Source organism: Brachionichthys hirsutus, chromosome 8, assembly GCF_040956055.1.
Source record: "Brachionichthys hirsutus isolate HB-005 chromosome 8, CSIRO-AGI_Bhir_v1, whole genome shotgun sequence".
Lineage (NCBI taxonomy): Eukaryota > Metazoa > Chordata > Actinopteri > Lophiiformes > Brachionichthyidae > Brachionichthys > Brachionichthys hirsutus.
In genome coordinates this window covers 9,923,599-9,943,883 of record NC_090904.1, presented here as the reverse complement: position 1 = coordinate 9,943,883, position 20,285 = coordinate 9,923,599, and the positions used below count along the sequence as shown (strand labels likewise).

Below are 20,285 nucleotides of genomic sequence, written 5' to 3'. Positions count from 1 at the left end.
TAAAGGTTATCTCTTTCACAAAGGACAGGGTGAAGCGGAGAAGGTTGATTTGCTGTGGCAACCCCTCACGGGATAAGCGAAAATACAGTAGTAGTAGTAGTGCTGTATTTTTACCTCTGCTTGCTAAAGCTTTTGTTTTTGAATTTGCAATTGTGGAAGTGGATTAAACCAACAACAGCAGTCAGTGTCCGCTAGTATTTTACAGATGGGCTCAAAGCAAATGAGGAGGAAGCGGTATGAGCGGCCCATTGTGCCGCTGTTTCCTCTCTGACAGGAAATGGGTTCGGGTTCGGGTTCCTTGTGGAAGCTTGAGCAACCTCAGCTTTTGCTGATACACCTGCATTCAGTCTCACAAACTCGTCCGAGATAAGCAGCCTTGCCTCGCACCCAAGCATTAAATCGCCGCACGCCGGGTAGATTCTGCGCAGCTCTTGAAAAATTCTCCTGCCTGCAGTCGGTAAAGCCAATGAATCAGCCAGACAAAGGCGGAAGGCGATGTCCCGTCCAGCCATCATTGTGCAACCTTGAGCCTGTCTGAACACCATAAAGATGGCGGGAACACTGATAAGATACGGTAGGTGGACAAAATACTGTCTCCCAAGCATTTGTCCTCAGGCAGAGCAGAAGCGTTTTCCTTCTTGAAACTATTTCAGAAACTGATCAATCCACCTCGTGAATACCCAACCTAGCGACCGGACTCGCTTGTCAATGATTACGTCAGTCACCACCATTGCGAGCTACATCCCAGAGCAGTGGCTGCCCGGCAAGAATAGATGTTTTACCATTTCAGGTGTTTCAGTGTTCTAGTGCTCTGCGGCTGAAGGATGTGAACGGTTAGGCTTGTGTTGACTGAGTGTTCCCAACACTTCCTCATTCACAGTCTTTAAATTCCTGCGGTTTGTCCCTGGCTTGTCGGAGGCTTTCTGCCGTCCTCGTCTAAATGCTTGAGAGTATTTTGTGTGCCTCTACGAGATGCCGAGGGGCATGACGAAATGTCGGTATTTGACGCCATGGGAATTTGAACTTTGGAGGTTTTCCAGCCAAGTCTAGCTCGGAAGACTTAGATATGACTGGAGGGATTACATATCTCATCTGGCCTGGAAATACCGCAAGCCATGGAGCTGGAAAACGTTGCTTAGTAGAGGGACAGCTGGAACACCATGCATGTCCTGCGGCCACCATGACCTATGGATGGATGTGGCTGGAAGGGAACAGGGGAAGGTTGACCCTAAGGGCCTTCGACATAAGACAAGCCCACCTCCTCTTGTTGATTATGTGAAAGTCTTGACCAAAGACCACGTAGACATGCGAGTTTCTCTTCAGTTTTATTTGTAAATGCATCTCGGATAGAACAAAGAAAAATATATTGTACTCATATGTTCTGAAATCTTTATGTACACATTTAGGGCTTACACTTGAAATCTTCACAACTGCTAATTTGTTTCATGATGTCATACCAGAACAGTCTCTGCGTACTTCCTGGATGCAGCGCTGTACACTTCTGCATATTTACATACATTCATAGGATGCGATAAAACACCTGCGTTCGCACAAGCGTTGCAAATTCAAAAATTGAATGAAAGGAATGATGCACAATGTTGTGTACCCCTGCTGTCGCTTTTAATACATGACTTAGACATCGCCACATTCCTGTGCCTTCACGGGGGAGCACGGCACAATTGATTTAGGGAATTAGAAAGAGTCATCGACTCTTCTGAGAAGCTTATCCTCCAGGTAGTTCAGCACCATGGTGGGTAGTGTGTCCATCGAAGTTTACATCGATGCTGGCAGAGGTCAAAGGCTGTCAGGATGTCCCGTAACAGAAAAAACTGAGCTGAGGCAGATTTTGTATCATCAGCAAAAAAAATGATCTGGAATAATAGAAACGTCCATTTCCATGGCGATGGACTTACTGACATGGATATTATGACATAGTCTGAGCAGTCCGTTCAAATACGGATCGTTAAAAGCCTGAGTTTCCAACCTGCTCGGCTGTCCAGTAAGGATCCCATGATTTAGCTTAACAACACAATGACAAATCATTTAACACCCACCAGACGGGCTGATTTCACAATCGCTGCGCACATAACATTTTAATTTTGATTCTCATTTGCAGTTCTTGCATTGCTCTGTCATTCCACTCTTCCCTTTCTCTGTTACTCGGCTGGCGGCTCGTGTCTACGCTGTAGCGGCTAACGCCAAGCTCGTCAACACAAAGCTGAGTGGAGCATTAGGGCTGCACAATATATCGTTTCAGCATCAGCAACGCAATGTCTCCGAAGGCGGTAGGCATGTCGTCATGGTGATTGAAAGATTTTACCAAAAAAATACATATTTTATGTTTCGCAATAAAACTAGTGAATTATAACATCCCTGAATATCCAAGAAAAAATGATTGTCTCTGGGAGGGTTGACTTTCTTAAAAAACAACATTATATTGTGCAGCTCTAAAAAAACAAAAAGGCCTTAATGTGCAGCAAAAAAAACAGGACAGAGCTTTAACTGCTCTGGAAGGAGTCGGTGGGGATAAGAACGAACTTCACTCCGACTTCCTGAAGACCGCGTGAGACGAGGAATGTCCAAGACGTTGGCGGCTTTCAGGGCGATAAAGGCAGCTGTTTTATTCCAGGTGAAACAGTCGTGGAGGCTTTTACCAAGACAATCAGCTAATCCAGAATGAATGAAACACAGTTCAGCTAATCCTCTGCTGAGGCAGGCGACTAGGACAGAACAAGCAGAAGAAGGACACCACAGCAAACGCCAACGGCAACAACAACCCGGAGCGGTTTGCAGGTTGGGACAGCGTTGGCTCGCCTTCGCACAATAACTTAGAACAATCACAGACCGTTGAAACGGAGAGCGAGGCGTGTTTCCAGACTGACAGATTTACATTCACGCCCACGTGTCACGCCTGTGAATGAGAGCGATCTCAGCGTTCCCGCCGATCCGAGTCAGGAGTCAGTTTGCCTTGCGGACTGTTCGGCTTATTCGAGGGAAACGGTGGACTTTGATGTGCTTTGACAGGTGGTCACTGCGAGCGAACTTCTTCTCGCACACCAGGCACTGGTAGGGCTTGACACCCGAGTGGGACCGCCGGTGTCGGGACAGCTCGTCTGACCGGGAAAACCTGAGACAGGGAGAAGAAGACGTTTTTAACAATCGGGAAAGAACTGGAGAAAGTCAAAGCCAGAGTCACCTGACTTGGATTTTCATTTGCAAGGATGTAAATCCTTTACACAACAAACTTGTTTTGTTTTCTTAAACCGCTCTGTTCACGATGAAGTGCTTCTGAATGAATAACAACATCTGCCATGAGCATTTCCATGCAGAATAAACACGCACTAATGACGCAACCCAACCTCGATCTTGCATTTACTTCTGGCGACTTCCTCTTTTTCCCAACTTTTGGTTTTCATCCAGCCACACAGCTTTATTGTCTGTCTACTCTAAAGCAAGAATGCCTGACATGTTGATGTAAAACTCATTGGACCGCTTCCAGGCTGCAGCCAAAGGAGCCTTCCTGTCAAAAAGTCACTGGAACATGAGGTTGACATAAAATGTCAAACTTTAGGTGAAAAAATTATGAGTACATTTCTGAATACAGTAGAGTTGGGTCGTCTTTCCGTCCAGCTGTTCATCCCTCTTCCTCCCATGGGGGACCCTGACTGATCCCTCTCTTCCCTCTTTTTGCAGCATGGCAGCCGGGACGTTCCGAGCCCACAGTCATGGTAACTATTCAACACTTTGTCTTTGTTCGCTCCACTTCCTCACGGCTTCTCGCTTCAAATGATTGTGTGCAAAACTGAGAACCCTTCCACTTACATCTCTCCCCACCTTTTTTTTCCTTTGGTCGGCCCCCCTCATTTACCCTCCATCACATGGAGGGGGTTACGCTCACACTGGTTCTCACACACACACACACTTGCATCCAAACTACATCCTGCCTTTTGTCCAAAGACAAGTGCCCTTTGTTAGCTGGAACACACAACCTAAATGACTACTGCACACACACGACTGCAGCTCCGCTCCAGGATTAGGACACACACAGCATTACAAGTACAGTACATGACTGGTGGCGGGTTGCCAGCTTAGTAGACACTCCAAGAGACCGCCATGAAGCGTTAAAGGGACATTACTGATTTTATATTTAAAGGAAGGGCCTCCTGTCAGGCTGGTCTCCCCCAGGGACGGCTTAACGTTGACACGTGTATCTAAATTCATCTAAATCCGAAAGATACACACAACCCATCCCCGACTGTCTACAGATTAGACAGATTAGATTAGGTAGAGTGGAACGCTGAACTCTTTTCAACGGTCTGATGACCTTCGGAGAGAAACCGAGCTCGAGTGTAAGTCGCGCTTGTACAACACAGACACACACATTCAGGATAATCAATGCAAGATGAATTCGTGACTTCAGTGAGAAGAGAAATGTCCCGGTGGAAGAAGTTCTCTGCTCCTCTCCATTACCCACGGCGGGTTCCAAATTAGATCTTTATACTTAGAATACACACGCCACCCCAACACCTCCACAGCTGTCGAGCCTCAACAGGAGGTGCCAACGTCGTGCCCATGTGATCGCAGCCCGCATGCTGCCTCCCAGATTTAGTTTACAACCCCGTTTTCCTTACACATGGCGGATATCGCACCGGCTGACGAGAGGTGCGATCAAACACGCAAACCTGTCGATATTCCGCTGCCTCACAACGTTCCGATTAACGCTTTGGAGGGTGTGCGAGCTCATCGGCTCTGGAGCATCGCTGAAACAAAAACCAGCGTGTTTCTATTACAGAGTCTTTGATAACTGTGCCAAAGCCAGAAAACCCGTTTTCCTTTTAGGAATAACGACATTCGTGGAGTTTTAAGAGGGTATGGGGGGGGGGGGGGGGGCGACTTCAAGACTCTAAATCCCCTCCCGCCGCTGCTGATAGATGACCCTCAAAGAGACAGGTCATTTCAAGTGTCAGTTCAAATCTGTGCTACGCTCAGCTCTGTTGACACGGCCCACCGACAAGTTATTGCTGCAGCCTTCAGAGATAGACAGCGCTAACACAAGGCGGGGTTAAGCCCTCTGAAGTAATGCAGAGCAACGATGGAGTCGGATGTTTGGTGCTCAGGCTAGAACAAACAGCACCTTTAAACGGGCTTTATGTAACGGTCATAAATATCTCTCAACCACTGAGGCTAATCTGGAGAGATAACAAAGACACACACGAGAGGCCGCGGTGTTGCCGGCGGGGCGAGCGCCGAGTGTTCGCCGGTACCCACCTCCATCCACAGCCCTGCCAGTTGCAGGTGAAAGGCTTCTCCCCCGTGTGTCTCCTCAGGTGGGCCTTCAGGTGGCTACTCTTGGTGTACATCTTGGTGCAGCCGGGAAAAGTGCATTTGTGCATTTTGATAAGATCCGCCACTGGGTTCTTCTGGAACTTCTGACCTCCGAGGAGAATCCCCGACCCCTGGCCGGCTGGGTTATCTCCAAAGCCCAGGGGCTTGGCTGCAATGGGGACAGGCGCAATGCGTACAAACTTGGAGGAGAGAGTAATGCTGGGGGAGGGCAGGATGTGGGGCACCAGGGCAAAGGTCTGACCTTGGATGTTGACCAGGAGCTGCGCAATTTTGATGTCTGAGGCCGGCGTGGGATGTGGGGGCTGGGTCACCGGGGGGACAGGCACTACTGTTGGCTCCTGCTTGATCTGGAGGGGCTGGATCTGGAGGATGACTGGCATCCCGCTGCCGTCTGTGCCGCTGTCTGTCGATGATTTGCCGCCGGATGCCTTCTTGGCTTCTGTGCGGGATTCAAGCGAGGGGTTGTCTGTAGTTGTGGTCTCAGCGTAGGAAGTAGGAACAAAGTCAGCAGTGAGGACAGTTTGTTCCGAATACTTGCCCTCTGGCTCCAGTTTAGGAACAGCTGAGACCTCCGTGCACAATTCCAGGCCAATTTCTACACCCAAAACCTCCTCCAGCCCCCCTCCCAGCCCAGGGTAAGCCTCCCTGCTGTCCTGCTTCTTTGTTACCACCTCCATATTCTCCTCCAGGAATTCTTCGATTTCTTCCAGCGTGGGCTGGAAAGAGCCGAGTTGTTCCTCCGTCTCCACATTGGACCAAGTGAGGAAGTCAAAACGTTTGGAGGACTTCTCTCTCCGTGAGTCCCAGAGAAAAGTGGATAATGGTATCGGCGCCACAGATCCTGTCTGCACGCCGTTGGCGCCTCCTAGAGAGGCCTGGGACAGCAGGTGATCCAGGATGCTATCCTGGCTCTCAGCACTGGAGTTGCTGCCATAGCTGGAGCTGAGCACTTGGGAGTCTGGGCTGGAACAGGAACAAGGGCTGGAAGACTCGCTAAGGTCGTCCTCTGAAAACGGCGACTGCATCACCTGGTAGGAGCCCAGATCTGTCACCATGTCTGACAGCCGATACGCCGGCGGAGAACCGCGGTGAGGAAGGAAAGTCTCCTCTCCGACTCTCCAACTCCTCTCCAAATGATCGACCATCCCTGGACAATGCCAAATCGCTGTCTCTCGTTGGACTCTGGGTCTGAGCTCAGGACAATGTGTGAGATTATTCCTTGCACTGCTGGGAAAGTTGGGTCAAACGAACCCGAGGTCGGCAAGGCCAAGCTTCCGACTGGAGCGAGATAGCGAACCACCTGGCGTTTTCTCTTAGGCTGGAAAAAGTTAGTGTCTCACAATCCAAGGCCTCCAGCCAGGATCTAGTGTCTAAATAGAAACAGAGACAGCGAGAAGTCTGTTAGTTTGAACCACACGTGTGCAAACTGTGCAAATTCACATGAACAGTCTGACTTGAGCAAAAGAGTACCGGGTACTGAAAAATGTACACGCCCCCCTATCATCCGACCCGTCTGTCATCCTATACGGGACGCTATTTGCAGTCTGCGACAGCAGATTGTAAAATGCTGCGGTATCGTTTCAGACTCTCAAATCGATGGTCGCTTGAAAAGCAGCCACATGGAAATCAGTGACTCGGCACGGCGAGAAACGCATCCGACACCGCCGACGGATGCTAAATCTGCACGCTAACGTTTGATTGTGTTTCTGCTCCCACGTCAAAAGGATTCTTCTTTTTATATATATAATTTTTTGTCAATGAAATCCAGAAAATACAAAAGATTAAGAAAAATATTTGCAATTTGAAGCTTCATCATTCCCAGCCTAGATAGATGGCAAAGGTCACGAGAGGCAGCTGAAATTTTAGTTATGCCTTTTTCTGTCTCATGAACTCAACCCACGACTCTCCATCCTGCCTCCGACCGCAGAGGTGGACGTCCCCTCAGCCACCAAGCACTCCTCAGAACAGGGTCTCTTAGGAGTCTAAACGTGACTAGAGAATGATTACAGTGGTTACGTTTGGCCCGTGCTGACCAGTCAGAACCTGCTAGCTCCACGCGGAGCGGTCCAGGACCGTCTTCCTGTCTTAACAAACGTGATATTCCAGCTTCTCAAAACACTGGAGCTGCTTCTTCGTGAACCATAATGAACATAAATGTTGCTATTGTTTTGATTAGGACTGTTCGTCGGACCAGCAGAGGTACTTTATGACTGTTGATGCTTCAGGAAATCCTTATTTCACTTATTAAGAACACGACATTACTGCGACTGAGTCTTTAATCATCCATTTCCTGATGTTGTTGAACAACTTTATCACTTTGGACAGTCTTAGGTTTATGCCCTACAGAACAAGCCTGTCCTTTGTGGCTCGGCAGCAATTACTTAATTGCGTTTATGGTTCACTTGATCACGTTTATTTTTGATAATGTCCTACTGTAGGCTTCAAAAATAGGTTATTTTCCTGGAACGGAGAGCGTTGGTCACTTTCCCCGGCTCCTCCTCCTCCTATCCGCCCTCCCTTTTCAGGGGCCCCTCCATGGTCTGACTGACCGAGAGTAAACCCGTTCAAGAGGAGGTGGGGGGGTAGAAAGTGAGAACATTATCAGCAGGAACCGCATGAGGCAGCCGGGAGCAGCAGGCGCGCCTCGGCTGCGTGCGTAAATCACCTGCCCTGTTTGTTTATGGGGCAATTATTATGAAGCAGTAAAAATCAGACCAATCGCTGTCTCTGAATGTTTTGGGAAAACCCAATCAACAAATCAGGAGTCAGAATCAGAGCCGCGTAAAGGACGCCCGAGAATTCCACCGCGCGTTTTGGAATATGTTCAAACGATGTTCCAACAGCCGCAGCCTCGGAGCTGTGATTCTGACGTCACATTTCAATAGTAGCTACCGTGACGTCATATTCTGCAGGCAAGCCTGAGCAGAAGAAAAGTTCAAACAGAACCCAAACCGATTCCAAATTCATTCATTGAACCTGACCCATCCCATAATAGTCCCAAACACCGATCAACGTGGGGGTGTTTTTGCGCCCTCCGCCTCCTCACGCATGACGCGTGACGCGTGAGTCGGCGCGCGTTCTCCGCTCTTCAACGTAAACATGTTTTCGTCCGGCCCGCTGCAGCATATGGCACCGAGTCGCCGCGCGCGCGCGCGCGCGTTTCCGCCCACGAATCCACCGGGACGTGACCGAAAGCATCCGGATTGCGCCTTACCTGGTCCGGTTAACGCAAATTATAATCCCAGTGCAAAAGGCAGCCGTTGTATCCGGTCGCTTTGCCCTTGAGACTCGCCATGCAGCGGGAGCGTTCGGTCCGGACGGCGCGCAGGTTGGGTTACTATGCGCGCGTCACATGACAGCCGGGAACCTTACAGGGTCACCGGAGAGAGGCTGCGTCCGAAGGCTCGTCCCCGCTCCGCGCTCTCATTGGCCGGACGCGGCGGGACGGAGGCGGGGCCGCCCTGCGTGGCGCTCGCAGGCGCTGCTGCGTGGATCAACATGTGGGACCGTCGTCGTGGTAAATAACCATCACAGCCTGTTCAATGACTGATTGACAGGTTGTGTAAGAGAAACACGCAGGAGATCAGATTAATAGATAACCGATATCGATCAGGCTGATTTACAACATAAACCTTTCTTCATATTCTCTGGTTTAACGCTGAATGTTCTGTGGGTTCAAGGACTCGGTGGTAAAATGTAAATCTGTTCAGAGCAGAAAGAAGAAACCATCCAGCAGTCAAAAACACGCCACGGGGGCCAGTCGGGAGGAGGAGGAGGATGAAGGTGAGAGTTTAAACTCTTTGATGATGGACTTCCTCCTGGTCAGACCTGATCTGCAGTTTATGATTAACGTCATCCAGTCTCTTGAGCTAAACTTGTGCGGAGCGGACGCAGCGGGTTATTTGACTAAAAGAGGACCTAAAGTTTATTTTATTCTCATTAACATCTTATTCTGCTTGAACAAAAAATCTCGGATTTATCTCATCCTAATCCGGTGGTTAACAGAAAGCGTTTTAAATTTCTCCTCTCTATTTAGATCAGCTGACATTGTAAACATAAACCCGTAGGCGCCCCCTGGTGGAAATACGGTGTAACAATTCAAACACCCTCCAGGTGCACGTTCTAATCTAAACGTTGTCACGTGATCTCCATCAGCAGGGGGAGGACGGGATGTCCCAGAGCAGCTACTTCAGACTCTTCTGCATATTTTCCATTTGCTGTTCTGCAACCGTTTCAACAGGCGGCCAGAGGTCAAGTGTGGGTCAAGGTCAGTCGGAGCTACACCCACACCGCTCTTCAAGGGCGGACAAACCGGAGCTCTACCACGCTGCCATTACTCCCAGAATACTTTAATAATCCCAAAGGGAAATTCCTTTATATTGGAATAACTTTGTCAAGGAAGTTTTAAAATGAAACTCCCAATATATGACTTTAGCCTAATCCTTCAGACCCGCTTTCCTCTGGACATGAACCGGTTAAAACCCGACAGTGGAATGAATCTGAAGTCTGTAAACAAACCAAAAACCTTTGATCTCAGGGTTGGTATTCTAGTTAATAATAAACCCCCTTCAACTCGGAGTGGTTAAATTAAGTTAAATCCACAACCAGGATCGGGATTAGACTGGGAATATAAATCCTGATCACCTTTCACTGGTGATTATTCAACGTGTCTGAATCTTCTCTGGGTGACGCCGTCAGCGCCATCTGCTGGTCGAGATGCGGTACGGCGCACAGCGGCCGAGTGGAAATAGAACCGCTAGCATTCATACAGATAATTCTTTTTTGGCTCACATTTAAATTGTTCCTGTTGTCAGCAGAAAATGTATTATAATTCTATATGACACAAACAAGCCAAGTCGATCCCAGACCCCCGACTGTGCTTCGATTCTTTAATCCGTTCTCTCAACGCACAGCGAAACAATAAATAAGCAGATAAAACGATTATCAGACGGCTAGCTCGGTACAATAATGGAAATATAAACAGGCGTCGCTTTTCTTTGATCTGGACTCACTGCCGACTTAGAAAAATAAATCTCAATACATCACAACTAAAATAACTTTAAACAACGCAGGGAACGCACCGTCGAGGCGTCTGTAAGGCAACGACGGCGTCGACGGCACCACCGGACCCAGATGAAGCTCCGCCCCCCGACTGCGGAACCCTCTCAAGTTTGGTTTGGTACAAATAAAGTTTTTTTTCTGAACAAAAAACTCCTCTTCTCTTCTGAAGGTGCGTTGTGTGTGGACTCGTATCCACCAGCTCCACTGCGAAAGCCACGCCCCCCCACCCAAAACATCCTCGATGACAAGAAGGGGGGGGGGGGGGGCGGCGCGCTCACTCCAGGTCCTGGAGGTTGATCGTGCTTCCTGTGAACTGGGAGTTGTCCGAGCCGTTGTCGTCCTCCGTCATCACCGAAGGTTCCTGCCGGGAAACACCGACGGGAATCAGGAATTCTTCCTCCAATCGCAGCACGCAAACATTTCACAGGAACCAATATCACAAAGCACAGAAGGACACGAACCTGTAAGATGTTGACGGGCAGGTCGGCGGTGAGCTGGGCGTGGGAGCCGGACGGCTGGGAGCTCAGCTGGAACGCCAGCTCGCCGTCGCCGGCCGGGTCGTCCTGCGTGGACACGCCCAGATTAGCACGCCTTTAGCTAAAGCTCAATTTAAGACTAAATCCTTCTGAGGATCACCTGCAGCAGCTGGATCTGGACATACTGGGCTCCTGTAACCGGGTCCCGCAGAGTCAGGCCCCCGTTGGCCGCCGCGGCGCCGTCCCCAAAGCGAAGGCCAGCGGGGCCGCTCGCCCCCGGGGCAGCAGCCGTCCGGACTCCTTTCGCTTTTCTCTGACTCGATCCGGAACTCGCTGGATTGGACAGAGAACGTTTTAGCGTCGGCTCCGCGTGTCGTCTTCAGACGTTAAAGCACGAACGGTGCGTTTTACCGGAGGAGGAGGAGGCGGAGCCTCTCTGCTTCCTCTTCTTTGCCAGTTGGATGGCTCGGTAGTCCGTCCGAGCTGAGCCCCCACCCTCCTGAAACACGAGCAGCGGTCAGAGAAGGATCCGGTTCAGCTCTCGGACTAAATGTTCTCTCACACACACACACACACACACACACACACACACACACACACACCAGGAAGCTGCTCGGCGACGCAGCGTTCACTTCCTGGTCCTTCTTGGGGCTGAAGCCGCTGCCGTGTCCGGGGAAACCAAACTGGGTGAGGACTTTCCCCCCCTCCTGGGGCCCCAGCACCTCCACACATCCCAGTAGAGGCCCCGCCCCCCCCTGCCCCCCTACCTCCAGCACCTTCGAGGGGGAGGCCAACAGTTCTGCAACGGGAGCCGCCGCCAGGGAGGCCGTGGGCTCCCCACTCAGGACGCTGAGGGGCTGCTGCAGTGTGGGGGCCCCCTGCATGGTGAGAGCAGCGAGGGCCCCCAGGGCCTCGGGGGTCACCGACTGCACATCATCCAGGTTGAGAGTGCCCTGTGGGGGCAGGACGTCACCCACTGTCCCCTCCAAGCCGTGGTGGGGGCCCAGGATGAGAGGGTCCACAGCTTTGGCCGGCGTGGTACCGGCCCCCACCGAGGGGGGGTCGATGGCGAGGATGCCGGAGCCGACCATGCAGAGGTCCATCGTGAAAGTTCCACCGGAGTTGCTCCCACTGACGGGAATCCCCACTCCAATGCCGGCGGTGGGGGCGGAGCTTCCCGGCACAGCAGAGAAGAGAGAGCTGAGGTCCAGGTTGGTCAGGTGGTCGCCCCCCCCGGCGATACCAGGCCCGGCAACTGTTGCCGAGGGGGAGCTGATGAGCTCGCTGCTGGGGGTTAGGGTGGGCGTGGTCTCCATCTGTCTGAGGACATCTGGGAAGGAGAGAAAGAAAATGTCCTCAGGACGGGACGCGCAGCGGTGGAAGGGCCGCTGTCCCCCCCGAGTCGCCGCGGCAACGCACCGGGACTGAGGTGGTGGTGTTTCAGCATGTGGCTCTTGAGGCTGCTGCGGGACGAGAAGTGCTTGGAGCAGAGCGCCACGGGGCAGCGGGTCCTCAGGGCGCCGGCGTCCTGCTTGTGCTTCCTGGAGTGGATGTACAAGCTGCTGCGAGCGGAGAACTTAGCGCTGCAGCCTGAGGGACACAAGGGAGGACCGCTCAGAGACAAACGCGCCCCCCCCCCCCCCCCCCACAGAGACACCCGACCCCTACCGTCGGCGTGGCACTGGAAGGGCTTCGTGCCCAGGTGGGTGATGCTGTGACCCTTCAGGTGTTCGGCCCGGGTGAACGACTTCCCACAACCCTCCTCCGTGCAGACGAAGCGACGGTCGTCGTCGTGTTTCCTGAGGAACACGAAACAACATTTAATCCTGGAGTGTGGAACCGCGCCGGCATCACGCCAACAGCAACGCACCGTTTGTGTCGAAGCAGCTTAGACATGCTGGTGAAGGACCAGCCGCAGGCCTCCGAGTCACAGACGAACGGCCTCTCACCTGGAAACAGGCAAGACGTACTCACTTCCCAAACTGCATCCCGACCGGTTCATTCCGGATTAATCCACACTTTTTTACTAACGATTCATTTTGGTAAATCCTCTCCAGGGGGGGGGGGGGGGGGCTCACCTGTGTGGCTCCTCATGTGGATCTTGAGGCGGCAGGCTTTGTCGTAGGTCTTCTCGCAGCCCGGGTAGGTGCAGGTGAAGTGGCCCGTCTCTCTGAAGTGAGAGCGGTTGTGGGAGAACAGGGCGCTGAAGGTGATGAAGGCTTTGTCGCAACCTGCGCAGGACGACACGCGGGACGACTTAAGAGACGCAACAATCCCGTACATTTCGGTTACTGCCACGAGCGGATCTATTGAATCCGGTACCTGGAAAGTCACACTTGTGGGGCCTCTGCGGCTCGCAGTGGACCCTCTTGTGATTGGCGAGCCGCGTGGCGCTGCGGAACTTCTCCCTGCAGACCTCGCAGACGAAGGCGTCGTCCTGCTCGTGCACTTTGACGTGCGCCTTCAGGTTGTAGACCGTGGTGAAGCGGCGCCCGCAGCCTTCGAACTGACAGGCGTGCGGCCGCTGCTTGTCGTGAGACTGAAGGTGGCGCTTTAACTTGTAAGAGGTGGCGAACGCCCATCCGCAGCCCTCCACGGCGCACCGGTACGGCCGCGGGTCCTCGGCGTGGGTCAGGAAGTGAACCTTGAGCTTTTGACGCGTGTCAAACACGGACGAGCAGCCCGGTTCCGGACAGCCGAAGGAGACCGCGAGGTCTTTCTTGGACCGGACCAGCGGCGTAGACCGGAAGTCCCCGTTGGCACCGTCTGGGGCGTCTTTGGGGCGAGGGGTCACCAGATCTGCCCCCGTCAGGGCACTGAACACCCCGGCCTCCTGCTTGATGGTGGAACAGGAGTCCGGAGAAGCTCCCAGCTCTTCATCCACCGGCGCCAGCTCGGAGTCGCTCACGGAGCCGGGCCTGGGCTCCTCCTGCGCCGCCAGCGTGCTGATCTTCCCGATGGACTTCGTGCCGCAGTCGTAGTTCAGGAGGACGATGTCCTCGTGGTCCTTCATGCCGAGGTGCTCCTTCAGGCTGACCATGCCGTCGTCTGTGTGGACGTGTCCCTCGGGGGGGGCGGCGAGGGTCAGCAGCCCGTTCTCGATGGTCACGATGATGCTCTGGTTGTTTATCGTGATGGTCCCGGAGAAGCTCTCGTTGGCCGGCGGGCTCATGGAGGTCGCGGCCGGGCCGGCGTTGCTCTGCAGCCCCGTCGAGTCGAAAATGAAGTCCGAGGCGTCCGTAGCTTCCACACCGGGGTTCCCGGTAACCGAGGCGCTGCTCTGGCCACCACGGGGGTGTGGCGAACCCCCCTGCGCCACTCTGGCGGTACCGTCGTCGTTTTCCGTACACAGCTGGCCGCGGATCTTATCGCCATATTTGTTTGTCAGGACGACGTCTTCGACGGTGCGACAACCAGCTCGCTTAGCATTAGCATTAGCCACCGTGGAATGGTCGTTCAGCGCGTTGAGAGCGTGCTCTGACGTCATCTGGCCGCCGACACAATTCAGGTTGTCGTCGCGTTCACGGGGAATGACGTCATTCCCGTTCCCGACCTCCATGAAGCCACCGCGGCTCCGGTTAGAGCCCCCGTTTATTTTATCCACCTCCTCCGCCCGGCGCCTGCTCGCCTCCCCGCCGCCATCCTCTTGAACGACGTTGAAAAATAAATATAATTCCTTGGTGTTTCTTTCCGCGCCGCTCGTCGCGTTGAAGCTCCCCGGCGGGGTGGCGCTCTGGCTGGGCACGGAGAGCGGCTCGGGGGCGCCGTCCTCCCGCTGCGGCCGTAAAGCGGGGAGCGGTAAGGCGAAGTGCCGCTGCGGCAGCGACTCCTCTTCCCCTTCAAAAAGCGGCTGCGCCGTTTGCAGCACAGCGTCCCCACCGTCTCCCCCGTATTTCCAGACAGTCCTGACGAATTCTTGCAAGCTTTGCTCATTTCCCTCCTCCGTTTTTAAGTTATGGAGCCCGACGCCCGGTAAAGCGACTCCATCGGCTGCTTGCGGTTTGCTAGCAGGCGAACAACCCGTCCCGTTGCCATTTTCCGCCAGCAGGTGAAACTGTGATGTTCCCGGCCTGCTGTTGTTGTTCTTGTCGCTCTGTGGCTCCAGCGGTCCGTCGGCTTCGTCTTCGGTTGAAATAAAACGCGATAGGGACCCTGACGCCGGCCCAAGCGGAGACAGAGGGGTTCTGTGTACGGCGCCATGTTGTAAGTGGATGTTTTGGGCATCAGAAAGCCCCTGGATTTCCATCTTGGTATCCCTGTAGCAGCGACACAGGAAAGACCCGCCCCAGACGGGCGATCCTCAACCATTACGTAGTTCACTGCGTGGTGCATTTAAAGTCGGCACGGACATTATAAACACTCTCAGTGACTTCGCTTTACCTTTATTTATTCTCTCAAATTTTGTAACTGATAGATAAGACTTATAGAATTTGGTTGTAGACAACACAACTTCACCGGTCTGAGGTTTTAGCAACAAAACTATGACGCACACGAGAGTGAAGGGAGGTCAGCCTGCGTGTGAACTGGGACGCACCAGATCTACAATGAGTGCTTGAATGCCTCATTGTCGAGCGTGGAGCGGTTTATTTTACAGTCGATCAAGGTGGATTTTTTTTTATTACAGTATATTAAAATTTTATTGATAAGGCCCATTCTTTTTTTAAGTTTATTCCTGACATTTGAAATGTGAAAGCGAAACTTTACGTTACTTACTACGAATAATTTTCATTCCCAGTTTGTTTGTTTTTTCACTGTTTTTCCACTGAGTGGCAGTGTAGTACTACAAAACAAAAACATCCCTAGTCCTAAAACCAGGACATAAAACGTTTTTAAAAAATAGCCCTTTATGGTACAAGCTAGAGGATAAAAATAAATCAAATATAAATAGATACATTTCTAATAACAGATTACATTGTTCGGCACAAAATAGAGATGAGCATTAAATAATGTCTTTATTTTGTTTAGAAGCGAAAGCAAGGAAGCAGTGACAAACGTGGAACTAAATAGTGACTAACACAAAATAGAGACGAGGTACCAGAGGTTTAGAGAACCGGACAGGAGCAAAATGGAACAAAATAGTCTGTACATGACTTTAGATGTAACACTCACACAGGCTTGTACGGAATACACCAGTCAGTAATGAACTGATCCTGTACACGCTGTATACAAAGCTCAACATGCGTCATACAAAAATACCCAGTGAGTTAACTTTGGGTTGGTGTGCTGTCATGACACACATGCATGCAAGTTTTAAATACCGTGATACAAATCTATACTACTATCCATGTACCCCCTACGTCTTTTGGATTAAATAGCAGTTATTTCAAGTATACTGTACACAATAACAGTAGAAAGCTTTCACAGTACACAAGTCGACACGTGTGGACAATCATTGGCAGCGCATCAGCCAAAGCGAGCATGCAGAATAACATTGATTTCATGTTTTATCATATAAAAATAGAGTCCTCCCTCACATAGACTTGCAGGATTATGACAGAAATAAGGCCACATGTCCATTTCCTTTCTGGTGCAATGTCATACATGCCTGGCAAACCTTTCAACTGGGAGTTCTTGTCCTCAGAAGCCTCCCGGACTTTATGTTTCCGTGATTCAGTCAAACTGAACCGCTCCTCTCTTTTTTTAAACAAGATGAATAGATTTTCGTGAAATCACACAATATCTGTTTTTAGGAGTGTATACAAGAGCACGATTTGTTTCCTATACACAAGCAACAGCTCACCTTTGTTTAAACCCATCACGAGAAATGGAACTGCAAAATAAAGTCAGAATAAAGTGTGTTGCAAATCAGCCCGTTTGGGACCCGACGAGCTCCGACTGATGCACTTCCAGAAGCCGAGTCACCGGATCTCCCCGAAGGCAGCCCGAGCGACTGACATGGCACTACAAACCTAACCTCGCTCCACTTTTTCTAACTTCACGCCTCATCCTCCAGAAGTGAAGCAAAGTAAAGATGACAGTTAAACGATTTCACACTTTCTCTGCTACATATGAAGAATTCTGGCCGGCGAAAAGATCACCGACCGGCGCTATTCATTTCATGCAGGTACCAGACAGATGGAGAACCGGGGGCGCCCACCTCATGAATGATTCATCCCGATGACAGCCCCAGCAAGGGGAGCTACAGTTTGGAGGACTCGGGGGGGGGGGGGCAGCAGAGTGCACACAGGGACAGAAGCATGCACCTCCTGATGTCGTCCTGATCCGCTGCTGACGGACGTGGAGGAGCTGGAGTCGGAGGGTGTTTCAGTCCGCCCCGTCCCGTCGCCTTAAACATGTCGTGCCTTCTTGCTACATCTCGGAAAGCTGACCTTGAAGTGTGGAGCAATCGCGACCCAATTTGCAGAAAAGATCATTTGAATTGAATGTTCAGCGCACGGTAATATACAGAATGCATTTTCATGAAGCGGTAAAAATAACCGGTGTCCACTGGCTTGGGGGACGCCACAACCGGGACAGGACAGGACTTCCTTTTGGTTCCTCTATTTTCAGACTCAGTGTTGCTGACATGTCCTGAGAATAACACAAACAAGGACGGAACGTCAGCGCCGTCTCTACGTTCAGCTGACGGAGAGACGCTTCTTGTCACTCGTTGGAAATGTGAGAATTGATGACTGGAAATAAAAAGCTCTAAAATACGCGGACGGTTTTGTGGATGATTGGAGACGCTCCGCTCCCAAGAAGAGGTGAGGGATAATACTCAGCGCCTACAGGCCGTTTTAAAGATGCTCTTCTTGTAGGTGTCACACACACACACACACACACGCACGTGCGCTTTAGGCGTGTGTGTTGCGTTCCTTCTTAGTGGCGGATGTGCTTGTGGTGGTGGTGGTGGACATAGCTGGGGAGTTGGAGTTGGCAGGCAGCGGGGGCCGGGGTTCGATCCCCCGGGTCTTCATGAAGGACAGCAGCTGTTCAGGGATCTCCGCCAGGACGTCCTTAGCCAGCCGGGCCATGCTCAGAACCTGGTTCCCCGACCGGTCGATGTAGTCCCGGAACGGAACAAACTGAACGGAGAGAGTGGAAGATAATGATGACAAAACAAACAAACAACAACAACAACATCACCGCTGTTGGGTTCAGGTGAGCGTGCCTCACCTGGACGATGTCTCTTTCTGCAAAGCGCCCCCTAGAGGACACTCTGACCTCATCTCCATCCAGCTCCTCCATCGCTGCAGACGACAAATTATATTCACGGTTAATCAAGTTCAGATTATTGATCAAGACTGAAAATATTTCTTTGCCTTTATTTAAGACATTCAAATGGCAGTAAAATTAGTCACCTGCTGCTGGGGAGCTCATCTTGTTGCTACGCTAACAGCTACCTAGAGGCATGCGCTTCAGATGTTGCTTTATGCTAAAAATCGTTGCATAAAGTTGCATAAGCATTTTTCATATTATTACATGGAATTTGTATTCATTCTGTCACGAAGAAGATCTGCGCTCGGCCTCGCTTTGCTGCGAGAATGGAGCTCGACCCCTTGTTAGAGTGGCTCGTCATTAATATTTTCACAACGCTTGCCATTTTTTCAGTCATTAGTGGAATGCTAATCCTGACAGTGTAAACAAGTTAATTATGTCTCACAGGAACAACAGAGGAAGCTTCATCCAGTTAAAGCTCATTCGTTCTCCTTTTTATTTCACGGACCGACCCTGAAATAACTCTCTCCATTTTGTGTTATTTTATGAACACCAATGAGGAAAAACATTCTTCCATATAATGTGTTAGAATATAATCAATTTTACAGATCCATGCAAACTCTTTATAATGTTCTAATAAAGCAGTCTCGACATGACAAGTAATGTAAGCGTCCTGGCCGGAGACGATTTGCTGGCCCTTCTGTAGTAATCTATTCCTCGATGTTGTAAACGAAGCAAGAAACAATAAGTTATTCTGCAACCCAACCTCATTAGTGATCACATAAGGGCCACAGGAAGGAAGGTGCATTTCCCGACTGGAAAAACATCATTGCTTGGAATCTATTTATAGTTTCGTATCAACAAAGGAAATGTGATGAGCGAGTGACAAACTGTAGCGCTCGCTTTTTGTATTTATATTTAGTCAAAGTGGACTGGAAGAGGTGCCGATGGGAGGGATGCTGAGGTTCCACGTGACACACAGATGGGACTGGGAGCAGCGGGGTGGGGGAGGGGGGGGGGGGGGTCACTCGACTGCATAGAACTGCGGTGAACACTGCTGTGAGACTCTCCAGCGTGCCTACACTTTGAAAGGCATGTGGATGGAGAGAACTCCTCCTCGTCCTCCGACATCCGGCTCTGACTCCCATTTGCAGGCCGGCGTTCCTTGTGGGGCGACGTGATATTTCCCGATGTTTAATGTCACCACACTGAGCTGCTTAAAGTCTTAAATCAACACAATATTAATGCATCTTTGCGTATCTTCAAATACTTATTCATTTTTAATCTACATTTGCGGCTCGCTTTTGTTCCTTCTTATTTCCTTTAACCATCGCGGGAAGACAAACGGATGAAGCCGGAGGGAACAGATGTTGTTTGGGGGAAATGAAACGAGCGAGAGCAGAACGAGTTCCAATAATTTTGGATTTGGCGAGGCGGGTCCCCAAACGGCAAACGCCCCCTCCCGGAGGTCCGGCTGCGACGGGATGAGCGATGCGTGGAAGTCGACCCCATCGGGAGTCGACCTGGCAGAACAGCAACTCATCCAGAGCCTGAAAGTCTCAAGAGGTGCCGCTGATTTATCTGCTTCTGTCAGCCTCTGGAAGCAAATCAGAAAACGTTCCAACAGAATCTGCTAAATATTTTCCCGGGCCCTGAAGGGAACCGAAAAAAGAGACCAAACACAACCGGTAAGCTCTAAGAGTTCCCCGCTTGGCCTCTTCTTCTTGAACCTCTGCACTCCATTCTGTGCTCTTTCAGTTCCATCATCCCTCCTTTAATTTCTCTCTCTCCGTCTGAGCCCTCATCCTTGACCCCCGCCTCGGCACGCCGGACTGAATAATAGGCCCCACCGGGGGGCTCCCGGTTCTTTCCGCTCCAATGAGTTCTGGCTTCACTTTTCTTCTATTATTGGATTTAATTGAATCATTTTGCCGCTTTACTTCCAGAACGCCATCCACGCATTTCAATGAGGCGCACGTGTGACCAGATGAAGAGGTGGGTCTCTCTAATGAGCAGGACGGGAACGCCAGGAGGAACCGCAGGCACGTGTTTCCTGCACCATCCGGTATATATATTATATAGATTATATAGATCTAAAGACACACTTACCATCAAACTCAGCGGGACCCACTCCCACTATGATGATAGACATGGGCAGGGTGGCGGCCTGTGGAGGAAACACGGGAGCGGCGTGATCCACACTGCTGCTGCGTCATGCATGCGCCAAACAACACACAACCTCCC

The 20,285-nt window shown here is 51.1% G+C and overlaps 3 protein-coding genes and 1 long non-coding RNA gene across 4 annotated transcripts in view; 1 reads left to right on the top strand and 3 right to left on the bottom strand.

Annotated features, from left to right (window-relative positions):
• Positions 1-1,314: 1,314 nt before the first annotated feature.
• On the bottom strand, positions 1,315-6,491 carry klf15 (Kruppel like factor 15). The gene is made up of 2 exons (XM_068742513.1): positions 5,269-6,491; positions 1,315-3,127 (listed from the first exon to the last, which is right to left on the bottom strand). Exons 1-2 carry the CDS (start codon positions 6,489-6,491, stop codon positions 2,959-2,961), a joined length of 1,392 nt encoding a protein of 463 aa, XP_068598614.1. The 3' UTR covers positions 1,315-2,958.
• Positions 6,492-8,781: 2,290 nt separating this feature from the next.
• Positions 8,782-10,550, top strand: LOC137898938 (uncharacterized). The gene is made up of 4 exons (XR_011105622.1): positions 8,782-8,863; positions 9,057-9,129; positions 9,502-9,613; positions 10,419-10,550. It is a non-coding gene; the product is annotated as an uncharacterized lncRNA (long non-coding RNA).
• Positions 10,551-10,657: 107 nt separating this feature from the next.
• si:dkey-156n14.3 (zinc finger protein ZXDC) lies at positions 10,658-15,129 on the bottom strand. The gene is made up of 10 exons (XM_068742512.1): positions 13,206-15,129; positions 12,962-13,114; positions 12,754-12,832; positions 12,552-12,682; positions 12,303-12,473; positions 11,486-12,213; positions 11,295-11,382; positions 11,044-11,216; positions 10,869-10,970; positions 10,658-10,768 (listed from the first exon to the last, which is right to left on the bottom strand). Exons 1-10 carry the CDS (start codon positions 15,127-15,129, stop codon positions 10,682-10,684), a joined length of 3,636 nt encoding a protein of 1,211 aa, XP_068598613.1. The 3' UTR covers positions 10,658-10,681.
• A 2,548-nt stretch (positions 15,130-17,677) lies between these two features.
• The window catches only part of cpne9 (copine family member IX), a 50,143-nt gene continuing 47,535 nt past the window's right edge, over positions 17,678-20,285 (bottom strand). Inside the window, exons 18-20 of the mRNA XM_068742514.1 lie at positions 20,151-20,208; positions 18,000-18,073; positions 17,678-17,908 (exon numbers count right to left, since the gene is read on the bottom strand). Of these exons, the coding sequence (XP_068598615.1) occupies positions 17,678-17,908; positions 18,000-18,073; positions 20,151-20,208 (363 nt within the window). The remainder of the gene's footprint in view (positions 17,909-17,999; positions 18,074-20,150; positions 20,209-20,285) is intronic.